This window comes from Tachysurus fulvidraco, chromosome 20 (assembly GCF_022655615.1).
Source record: "Tachysurus fulvidraco isolate hzauxx_2018 chromosome 20, HZAU_PFXX_2.0, whole genome shotgun sequence".
NCBI classification, from domain to species: domain Eukaryota; kingdom Metazoa; phylum Chordata; class Actinopteri; order Siluriformes; family Bagridae; genus Tachysurus; species Tachysurus fulvidraco.
This window is the reverse complement of record NC_062537.1, coordinates 9256084-9268301: the sequence shown is the minus strand read 5'-3', so window position 1 is coordinate 9268301 and position 12218 is coordinate 9256084. Positions and strand designations below refer to the sequence as shown.

The 12218-nt window shown below is 36.2% G+C and overlaps 1 protein-coding gene across 1 annotated transcript; it reads right to left on the bottom strand.

The window, feature by feature from the left end:
* Positions 1-5018: 5018 nt before the first annotated feature.
* si:ch1073-15f19.2 (nectin-3-like protein) lies at positions 5019-11888 on the bottom strand. Its single transcript, XM_027148019.2, has 9 exons — positions 11750-11888; positions 10881-11237; positions 10409-10521; positions 10159-10306; positions 9891-10006; positions 7986-8139; positions 6517-6858; positions 5990-6089; positions 5019-5907 (listed from the first exon to the last, which is right to left on the bottom strand). Exons 1-9 carry the CDS (start codon positions 11796-11798, stop codon positions 5811-5813), a joined length of 1476 nt encoding a protein of 491 aa, XP_027003820.2. The 5' UTR covers positions 11799-11888; the 3' UTR covers positions 5019-5810.
* Positions 11889-12218: the final 330 nt, after the last annotated feature.

Genomic DNA, 12218 nt, shown 5'->3' with positions numbered 1-12218 from the left:
AAATCCAAGTAAACATTTTGAAACCTGTCCTCATTTCTTTTTTGGAGCTCACACGCTGCATCTTATACTGTATACTGTATAAGAGAAACATATAGAAACCATGCCAGCCTGAGGAAGCTGTTATTCCAACATCTTACAGCTTATTACAAGTGCATCAGTGCGACAGTAAATATTAATAGCACATGATTATTTGTTAATTCCTTGTTGCTAGTTGGTTAGTGTTTGCAGGTTGTATGTACTTTGTGGAGTATGTGAGAATCTTTTTTTTTTTTTTTTTTAAATTTCCATTTCCGACCACATAGCAGGAAACGTCCTTCTGGGTAAACTCATATCTGTTCTTTGTGAACTGAACCCACAAACACAAAACACTTGCACAATATAGTCACTAACAATAGAGTTTGGCCAGTGTAAACATATTTATTCTTTATTATTCAAAATCAAGATAATTAAACCGGTAAATACTTAGCTAGCTATGTTATGATCAATCAGACAATTACAAAATACTTTTACCCCAGTTGATATTGTCTGGTTTACATAAGGTGAACTGTTGTGTAACAGTCGGAAGCTGTTCCTGTTGGTCACTTCTTGATATCTGATGTGGTTTGCCTGGTTAGTCCTGTCATGTGTGAATATGTGAGGTGTCATCTGAGGTTTAAGTGTCAGCACTTGTAATGGGTATTTTTTGTAGGCTGCTTTTAAGAGGGCCATTCTCTGAGTTTGAGAATGAAGTTATCAAAGTTTTCAGTCATCCATCTCATTTTGACGATCAAATGGTTATTAAAAGTGACTTATAATAATATAATACTGAAGAACAAATAAAGCTCCTCGGATGAGTGGCAAAATATCTTCTGGGTTGTAACATACTGTATGCATGTAACATATGTGCTACTAGACATTTTTCAGATATTACATTAGTACAGTACATCAGATACAAAAAGACTGCTTTTGTATTGCCTTTGTCCTTTTGTGTAGGGCTGTGTTATCATCTTGAAATGTTAATTGTTTGGGACACCACACCGTCTGATCAGTAGATTAGTGTTACAGGTTTAGTCACTTACACATTCTCTGCATCAGGCTCAACAAACCCGCTCCTTTACATCACCCCATGAAGACCACCAAAGTTCTTTTGCAACAGGAATTTCATTACTATTTATTTATTTGTTTGTTTGTTTGTTTGTTTGTTTGTTTGTTTATTCATTTATTCATTTATTTATTTATTTATTTATTTATTATATAAGGATTTTTTTTATTATTATTATGTCTACTGGAGCAGTAACATTTCCACTGGAGAGTATTAAGCCTCTAGCTCTCTAGCTGGGTCATTAACACTAGTAGAGGAATTTGTGAAAAAAAGCTACACCCGTCCTGCCAGTGAAATAATTGAACAGCATGTATGAGCGAATATATAATATATATATATAGTGAGCGTATATATATGCTGGTATCACTGGTATATATATATATATATATATATATATATATATACGCTCACTATATATATATTATATATTCGCTCATACATGCTGTTCAATTATTTCACTGGCAGGACGGGTGTAGCTTTTTTCAGACCTGCACACAAACATGCACAAAAAATACAATAGTTAACAGTCACCAAAATCAGAGGTCAGAGGAGAATGACTACATTGATTCAAGCTGACAGAACGGATATGGTAATATAAAAAAACACTCTATACAACCATGGTGAGCAGAAAAGCATCTCAAAGTGTGTGACATGACAAACATTAAAATGAATATGCGACAGCAGCACAAGACCACATCCGAAACCGATTGGCAACAGGAATCTGAGGCATCTTTGCATGTATGAGCAGGTTCAAAGGTATTCCTAATAAATGAGTTGGTTTGTGTCTAGTGCCATGCTGTTCAATCATTAGCAGAGCTGCAGGATCTCAATCTGCATAGCTGTAATATATGTCTTTTAGATAGCGCGGTCCACTCTCAAACAATTTGTGAAATCTCGCTTCTTTGTCAGATGTCAGTGTTGTTCACTGTCAGTAGCATTGCTGTTCCTTCAATCTCTCTGGGCCTTGAGGTTTTTTTTACCTTCTTCAGTCTCTGCTTAAATCAAATTGTTCTGTTTTTAAGTCTCCTTTTTGTTAAGCCTTGTTCTTGTTTTGTTAAAACTGTTCAATAAACCTACTCCTGCATTTACTTTCAACTGTGTTGTATGTTTTTTTTAAATCTATTTAACATGAACACTTGTCTGTATATTTAATGAATCAGATCATGGTAAATGTTTGTGAATGAGATAAAGCTGTTAAAACATCGACAGAGAAATACTTGTCTTGATTGTCCCTGATTATTAGTTGTTGCCGTCCACAAACTTTTAGTACTCTGGATTCTTGATAGTCAATGCAATCTATTCTGTCAGATCAGAACAATTATTTGTTGCCTTCATCCGTTTTATTTGTAATCCCCTGTTTCCACTTGCCTCTAATACCAGCTAGATAACTTATCCCTGTTCACTGAATTCACAGCCACTATCTACATCATGCAGAGAGTTCTGATACAGAGGTTATTCCTTTCAATTCTTACTGAGTTGCAAAGTAAACTAGAAAAGTCCAGACCAAAGAATGGACCTACTTATGAGACTTGAACAGACCTACTTAACAGATTTGAAGCTATCATAGAGTTACAGGATTTGGTAGATGCCCTTATCCAGAGCAACTTATATTTTCAGTGAGGGTTGAGGGCCTTGGTCAGAGGCCTAGCAGTGACAGCTTGGTGAACCTGGCATTCAAACTCACAACCTTCCAATCAGTAGTGCCTTAACCACGGACTTATCACTACAAACATGCTTCACATACAGTATAATTTAGAATAACCCTTTGCTCTTGTACATTTGCTTAAATGACTGCAGAAGACTTGCAGAAGACTCCCTGACTGCAGAAGACTTTGCTTCTTTCTACCAGGAGAAGATTGAGGAAATCTGCCGGACCTTCACTTCAGCCCTGACTGCACTTACATCTCAGAGTATGGATTCCCTTACACCTTCGTTGTCACATTTCTCAACTGTGGCAGCAGAAGAGATTTTACAACTCATCCAGTCCTGCAATCCTACCACCTGCCCATTGGATCCACTCCCTACCACTATGCTCCAGACCATCTCACAAGACCTCTTGCCCTTCATTTCCACTATCGTCAATAGATCCATAGCATCTGGTCAGGTACCAACTACTTTCAAAAGAGCAAGGGTTATTCCCATCCTAAAAAAACCTGCTCTGTATCCATCAGACATCAGTAACTACAGACCGGTATCACTTCTCTCATTTCTTTCAAAAATTCTTGAACGCATTGTCTATAATCAACTGTCTGTCTATCTCTCACAGAACAACCTCCAAGATCCCAAACAGTCTGGCTTTAAAGCAGCTCACTCTACAGAGACAGCCCTTTTGAATGTCTCTGAGAAGCTACATACTGCTAGATCAGCCAAACTATCATCCGTCCTTATCCTCCTTGACCTTTCAGTAGCGTTTGATAAGGTCAACCACAAGACTCTCTTATCCACCCTCAAGAGTCTTGGGATTTGCGGATCAGCTTGGGAATGGTTTGCCTCCTACCTGGAAGGACGCTCATATCAAGTAACATGGAGGGGAGTGACATCTGCTCCACGCAGACTCTCCACTGGCGTCCCACAGGGCTCAGTACTTGGTCCTCTTCTTTTCTCCCTGTATACCCACTCTCTTGGGGAAGTTATTTCATCACATGGGTTCTCTTACCACTGCTATGCTGATGATACACAACTTATCTTCTCTTTCCCACCCTCAGACGCCACAGCTTCTGACCGGATCTCAGCATGTCTGGCAGAAATTTCATCATGGATGACTGCTCATCAGTTAAAGCTCAATCCTAGCAAAACTGAACTGCTGTTCATCCCAGGTGATTCATCCCCAGGTCATGATCTTTCTATATCCTTGCACAACAATCTGATCTCCCCTTCAGCCACAGCTCGCAACCTTGGGGTAACCATGGACAATCAACTGTCCTTTTCCTCTCATGTTGCAAATGTGACTCGCTCATGTCGGTTTCTTCTCTACAACATTAGAAGGATTCGGCCATTTTTGTCCACACAGACTGCCCAGGTACTTGTTCAGTCTCTTGTCATTTCTAGACTGGATTACTGCAATGCACTGCTGGCAGGTCTACCTATGATCGCAATCCGTCCTCTGCAAATGATCCAAAATGCAGCTGCCCGGCTTGTTTTCAACCTGCCAAAGTTCTCGCATACCACCCCGCTGCTGCGATCCCTCCACTGGCTTCCGGTAGCTGCACGCATCCGGTTCAAAACACTGATGCTGGCCTACAAAGCCAAAAATGGACCAGCTCCCTCTTACCTCAAAGCCCTCATCATTCCTCGCACTGCACCTCCGATCTACCAGCACCGCTCGACTGGTTCCACCATGTCTCAGGGTAAGAGGCAAGTTTACTACAAGACTCTTCTCTGTACTGGCACCAAGGTGGTGGAATGAACTTCCCATAGAGGTCCGGACAGCTGAGTCACTGGCTATTTTCAAGCGGCGGTTGAAGACCTACTTATTCAGGAAGCACTTCAACTAGCACTTCTTTCCTTATCCTTTGCATATAAAAAAAAAAAATAATGTAATTTTAAAAGTTTATAATCACACCATCCAGTGTCACCCAAATGACGATGAGGTTCCCTTTTGAGTCTGGTTTCTTTCAAGGTTCCTTTTCTCATCCATTTAAGGGAGATTTTTCTTGCCACAGTTGCCTCAGGCTTTCTCATTAAATAAAAATATAAGAATAATATTAATCTTGAACTTTTGTCTAATATGAATCTTGAAATTTTTGTACTGTTTCTTATGTTCTGCAAAGCTGCTTTGAGACAATGTCCATCGTTAAAAGCGCTATACAAATACAACTGAATTGAATTGAATTGAATTGAATGAGCTAAAAGCAGACTTGATAAACCAAATAGCAGACATGCAAAATGTTGAATTTTGCATATGGAATTTCTAGCACATTTGAAGTTGGAGACAAAATCAGTTATCAGGTGCATCTAGCACCAGTTTAAAGCTTTTATTTAAAAAAAAATAGGTGATTCACAGGAAATAAAATATAGAATATAAAATATAGAAAAAAACGATTTTCACATAAAAACATAACAATCAAAGGTAAACACTTCTAGCTCACTATATCATTTTAATATAGTTTTTTCAGTGTAGTAGTGTCACATGGAGAAATCTAAAAATGTCATTTATGGCCTTGTTTAAAAAACAACACAAAACAAAACAAAAAAAAAACAACAACAAGCAAAAGATTTCTGGATAAATCTTCAGTGCCTGGACATGCCTGGAAATAAACTTTATAATTTATTTACATTTTAGATATTTGGATAACATTATATCATCAGATGCAGCAGCTACTGCATTATAATAGAATTTATGCCATTATTTTCCATTTCTCTTACTTCAAAAATATTATCAAATTTGATCAAAATAGAGTTTTATTTTGGTCTTCATATAGCTATATCTAAGACTAAATATTCATTCATTTTTTTTTGCCTTTTTTTTTTTTAACACATCCTGTTCCCTTCTTCATGCTTTTTGACCTTTCAGATATTTCAAGGGAAGACAGAGGGTAAAAGTGTAGAAATGTCAGAGTGTGAAATAGGGTTCCTGCTCACAAAATAAGGGATAGGTTATGTATTTACATATATTACAGGCAGACATAAAATATCAAAATAAACCAAAAACTTAAGTTAACTTAAATCAACACACATGAAAAGCCACATACAGTCAGTATAAAATGCTCTGTTTTGATGTAGAAGTCCATCACACTAAAATGTCAGTAACAAGTATGTTGTGATTTCTTGCTGATGTGTACTTCACTGGTGGCGGAGGAGGTTTGAATGGCGGTGGCATATCCAGCCTAAAAAAAAAACAAAAAACAAGAGGTTAGTAGACAGAAAGGTGCCAGAAAGGACACATGGACCTTCTGATGTGTCTCTCACCTTTTCTGAATGTGGTATTGCCGGTAAAGAAACCCAACCAGGGCCAACATGAGAAGAAAAGGAATGATAAACACACCATGTGACTTACTGGTGCTTACATCTGCAACAAAGAGATGATGATGAGATAAATCAAGGAGTTTTGATCTCTTTCTTTATATCCTGTCATCATGCATTTGCCAGTTTTGGTGGAATCATCTTATGTAGTTAATAAAAGCCGTAAGATGTGTGACATGATATTGTTAGCATTTTACTTTATTTCAAAATTTGTAATGCTGGATTTTATGTGTTTATATTCACTTGGACAAAGTAGTATTTGAAAAAATAATAAATTAATGACAGATTTAGTGCAAAATACTGTCTTAATTTAAATTCACATCTGAATATCAAAAAAGAGCATGCAATGTTAAGATGTAGTACATAGGAGAAATTGCTTGCATCATCATAAATCTTGCATAAAATCTTTTGGAATTTTAGTTGTTAAGATGTTTATTCTCACAGTGGCCATGTAAAGATGATTGTACTGGTACCTGGAGATACATAGTTGATTTCTCTGCTGGTTGATCCTGGGCTGGTTGTAGATGAAATCTTAGGAATTGTCCTGCACTCAGTTGTCATATGTGTGAAGGTGGTGTCTGAGCTCTTTAACCCTGTGTGTGGTGTTGTGAGGTTTACATGCACCATGGTGACGTTTCCAGTAGGTGGCGTTGAAGTGCTGATATACATGACTTCCTCTGTAGACGTGGTATCAGAGGTGCTGTTGTTATATTGTGCTTCTAATGTTGGCGTTGTAACGTTAAGTTCTGGTGTTGTCATAGTTGTGCTGCTTATCTGAGGTGTTGTTTCCATGATCACGGTGCTGCTCAGATGTTCTTTAGATGGACAAAAAAGACAAAAATACATATTGATTGTTATACACAAAAGGTTATAATTGAATCAGATGAACTTGTAAAAATGGTCTTTGTTAATATAGATAGGCAGCTGGGACATGGCTAGATATGCTGACCCAACCATTATTTAATAAGGGAGATGAACTGCTGTCACTATGGTTACAATGTGGATTCATTCATCAAACTGAGTTTTAACATCAACATGCAGGTTTACTTGTAAGCCATATGTGAGTTTATTCAAAGGTTGTTCCAGATTTTAACAATAATAAACCAGGACAGGGTTCATGAACTGGTGGATCCAGTCTGAATGCAGACCCAGCAAAATATCTCAGAGGATCAAACCAACACTACTTTTTTAACCATATGCAAATAGTCAGGTATCTTTTTGGCAAAAGAGACACTGACATTTATATTTACATTTACATTTACAGCATTTGGCAGACGCCTTTATCAAGAGTGATGTACATAAGTGCTTAAATCTCAATCATTGGATACATTAATGTTGGTTCACTAGGTTACATACTTAAGATACCATGAGTTTAAAACATTTGTTCAAAGTTACAATGAAAAAGCTTCAAAGGTAGATTCTGGGCTGTATATATATATATATATATATAAATGCAAAACATAGGGAAAGAAGTGCTAGTTGAAGTGTTTCCTTAATAAGTAGGTCTTCAACCACCATTTGAAAATAGCCAGTGACTCAGCTGTCCAGACCTCTAGGGGAAGTTCATTCCACCACCTTGGTGCCAGAACAGAAACGTTGATACAGACACATAGAGAATAGACATAAGTTCTCTAAATCATTTTTAATTATTTTGGTCACCTTTCAGTTTGCTACAAAGTTTGTTACAAAGATGTAAGTTAAGCACAATATATATATTTTTAATTGTATTTCTATATACCATACTGTAACACACTATCCTTTCTGTCCGTAGAGGAAACCACATTTAAAGATGTGTCATGAATATGCAGAACACAGCAAAAACGTGTCTAGCCTTTACAGGAAGTGAGCAGCAAACTCAGCAAACGGCGATCCTTTTGTCATGTATTCTTATCAGGGTGTTAAAAGTCATCACAGATTTATGTAGGGATTTTTACACACTCACCCGTGTGTGTCCTATTTATCACAGTAACTGTAAAATCCTTCTGTCTATGTAGACGGAGATTTCCAGTGTAAACCCTCAAGGTGTAAATTCCAGATTGATCAGAACTCACTGACCACAGATTTATACTGGCATTAGAGGACACTGTCATGTTGTCCTGTAGGAGAAGGGCAACATCATACATAGGCTTATATACTGTACACATACTGAGCACTTTATTAGGAACACCTCTACACCTGAACATTCATACAATTATTGAAACATGTGGCAGCAGTGCAATATATAAAACCTGATACAGGCCAGCAGCCTCAGATAGTGCTCACATCAGGAAGTTTTGCCAGTTATTGTCCGTGGCACGACTGTCGGTGGGATGGTTTGAGTATTTCTATAACTGCTAAGTCTCTACAGTTTGGTGTGAAAATAAAAAATCAAGTGATTGACAGTTTTCCTAATAAAAATGCCTTATTTCCACCAATTCAATTCAATCTGAGTTCCCAAATGTGTTCCCATTTGAGCCTGATTCGTCTCAAGGTTTCTTTCTCATATTATCTCAGTGAGATTTGCCATGCCACCATTGCCGCTTATTGTGGACCTAAATAAATTTGAGAATTTGAGAATTAGATTAAATTTAAAAAATATATATATTTATGCAAAGCAGCTTTGCAACAATGTCTTGTTGTTTTACAAATAAAATGTTTATAATTATTATTAATCCAAATAATTAATAAATTATATTGAATTTTATTAAATTGTGACACAGCCAGAGGAAAATAGCCAGATTCACACTGGTTCAGAATGGTTCCAAAGAGCATTCAATATGGTTCAATCCAACAAGAAGTGTAAGTCAATAACTCAATCGATCACTCTTTACAACTAAGGTAAGCAGGAAAGCATCTCAGAACACAAAAAGCATCAAACCTTGCCGTGGATTGGCTAACACTAACGACCATGCCACAGAATATTATCTGAAGCTCTTAATTTGTATCTGATTGGATAGATTGTGCTACAATTGGCTAATTAGATAACTATATGTATATTAAAATGTTCATTAAGTGAATATGGATTTTAAATGTATAATATTTTAATATTTACTATATTTTTAAACCTGCAAGCAAATATTCTTGGATTATGTTCTGGTTTGGTTGTTACTGAATAAACTCTGCATATGGAATCTGCACCGTCTGCCTCAGGGGTTTCCTTACACATAAGTAATGAAACATTTTTTTCTACTCAAATATTCGGTACTTGGTAATTACACTGGACTGAACATACCAATACATAAAAGTGACAAAATCTTATTCAAGTAGCAGTATCTTAGCCAAAAATAACAAGGTTTAAGCTAAACTACTTTAATGAAAACTGTTAGAAAGTAATTTTTGTTTTAAAGCAATTACACCATTTTATTAGAAAAATATCACTCAATGAACAAAGTAGATGTTCATACCTCTGTTTTAGGGAGGCTAATGTCGAAACATTTTAGTGTGGAAGGACTAGTGGCACTGATCCTCAAAATCAGCTTTGCAGTCCAGTGGCTTATACAGCTTGAGATCCAAATGGACAGTGTTTTTATATATATATATATATATATATATATATATATATATATATATATATATATATATATATATATATATATATAAATAAATATTTGTGTGTGTGTTTTGATACTAAATTTATCCAGTTTGGCTTATATCTAGTATACAATCACTGGCTGTATATAAGAGAATACTAAATTACAATAAAATAATATTATATGAATATATACAGTAAAGTATATACTCTGCAGTTGTTTTTAATTTGAAAATCAAATAAAAGATACATTTGCCAATATAATATTTTCACCCTATTCAAACAGAGTATAAATGTTAAGTATTTTGGGTAGTGTTAAAGCCCCTAAACAGGAATTACCTTCATCCAGACAAAATGCAAGAACTTAGAAGACTTTGCTTCACAGGTAATCGTCAGATTTGTCCCAGTTTCAACTTGTATCTGGTTCTCCGAATTACACTCTATATTGTCAAGAACTGTTTGACAGAGCGAGAATAATATTATGAGTATTAAAATGAATAATAAAATAAAGCCATAATAAAGATTCATCTTTACTTTCTTCCATGTTAATTCTCAATGCGTGTGAAGTGTATAATAATCTGACATATAGCTAGAAATGAAGACTTACAGTCTACAGTCAGGTGCACAGTTGCATTAAGGATTTGTAAGCGTTGGTTTGATGAGTCCCAGAGCGGCTGACAGATCAAGTCAGTCATGTGCCGAGTAATGTTCTGAATGATGAACTTTCCATCCTGATTTTCCATTATTGATTGACTCTGTAGGGAGGAGCAAATCAAAACGATGGTAAAAGTAATTTCTTGCAGAGGAAGACTTGTGACTTGTGATAGCTTTTCGTTCAGGTAGATTTTTTGACTCACCAATGAGGATGATAACATGTACTTGTCAGGTGGGGGATTACAGACACACGTGATGCTCACTGTGTCTCCTTCACTTACAGTCCTGTCGGTGACCTTCACTGAAACTTTTGGAACTTGGGCACAAACATTCGTTGCTCAGATGAAAACATTTGTGATTTGTAATGTATAAGCAAAGAAAAGTTTCCCCAACTTTGTTCACTCAGAAACAAATTTCTGAGTGATTCATTTTAAAGCTTTGTAATAATTATATACTAGGCTATATAATATGAATATTAGTAGATAATTATACAGTATATAGTTCATAATATGTGTAGCATCATCATTAATCTATACTTTATATTTGATAGAATACATGCTATAGTAAAAGAAAGTAATAAAAAGATACTGTGGACATATACTGTATACTGTGGTACAGTTATAATGTAAATCTCACATTCTGTTCCACCCCTAAATGATTTCGTTATAAATTTACCTGTAACTTGTACTTTTGTGTAGTTTTTGATGTTGCCATGAGGAAATGAGGTGATATCACAAACATAGACACCGCTGTCCTTCTCTGTAACTTCCTGCAAATGCAAGATGGAGCCTTGCAGCTTTGTGGTGTTTGTTTCTATCATCGGCTCCAATTTTATATTTGCATTGTAAATAGGAGAAAACGAAGGATTAAACACCACTAGAGTTTGTTCTTCATGTTTTCCCTGTTTAAGCCATTGTAACTGGATGATTTTTGAATCCTTCTGGGACAAGATGCAAGGCAGGCTGATGTTCTGTCCAACTGCTGCATTCACCTCTGTTTTGTGTTCTATGAAGACAGTCTGACTGAGAGTTCCTGTTGATGAGTTTACATAACATTAATCAGTGATATACAGGTTATTCTAGTGAAATCTTTTTAAATCGTTTCCGATTTAATTGTACAGCTTCAACACTCTAGAGCAGCGGTGTCCAATCTTAACCACAAAGGGCCCATGTGGGTGCAGGTTTTCATTCCAAACCAAGCAGAAGCCACACCTGATTACACCTGTTTAATCAGTTGTTCTTGACTATTAGTAGACTCTGGTGTGTCTTCTGATTGGTTGGAATGAAAACCTGCACCCACACCGGCCCTTTCCGGGTAATATTGGACACCGCTGCTCTAGAGGTTTCTGAATGTCTTTCAAAGAACTGATTCTCACTTTTAATATCAGAAAAACACCTATCCTTTTCCTAACAAGTTACAGATGAGATATAAATTCATATAGACATAATAAATGCTTAATCAGTTAAGTAAACCACAAATTTTTAAACAATTAAGGTAAGATATTAACCTAATGAAGGATTGTAAATAAATCTAGTCATGCTCACCTTGAAGAATGCTTATAAAAATCAGAAGACTGCCAGCTTTATTGGCCATTACAGAAGCTATGAGTGTAGAGACAACAGTTAGTTTTAGAGAACGAAAAGAAATGACGCATTTGACAGGAAGTGGCTGGAGGTTATACCACTGAAGATACAAGAACAAAACTGTCTGCATCTGCACACATCCTTGTTCCTCACACAAACTGCACCAGTTGAGATATCTTTATTTTGTAAATTATATCTAAAATGTATCTGTATATTAAGTGTATCTTAATATTAGTATCTGTATATTATTTTGGTGATTGTTTTTTTTTAAACTTTATGTTAGATTTGACAATGAAGATTTTTCTGAAGCACTGCTCCCTCATACCTCCTTCCTAGGTTAAATTTGGTTTCCTGTTCAAAACCTGTATCAGCATCATCCATGTGAACACACACACACACACACACACACACACACACACACACACACACA

What these genes read in the sequence shown, in the direction of transcription:
- si:ch1073-15f19.2 (XM_027148019.2), bottom strand. Translation starts at nt 11,798, where the DNA reads ATGGCCAATAAAGCTGGCAGTCTTCTGATTTTTATAAGCATTCTTCAA. An exon ending in TGCATTTTGTCTGGATGAAG is followed by an intron (nt 8,140 to 9,890) that starts GTAATTCCTGTT and finishes CTTCTCCTACAG; the next exon opens with GACAACATGACAGTGTCCTC. An exon ending in AATCAACTATGTATCTCCAG is followed by an intron (nt 6,090 to 6,516) that starts GTACCAGTACAA and finishes TCTTTGTTGCAG; the next exon opens with ATGTAAGCACCAGTAAGTCA.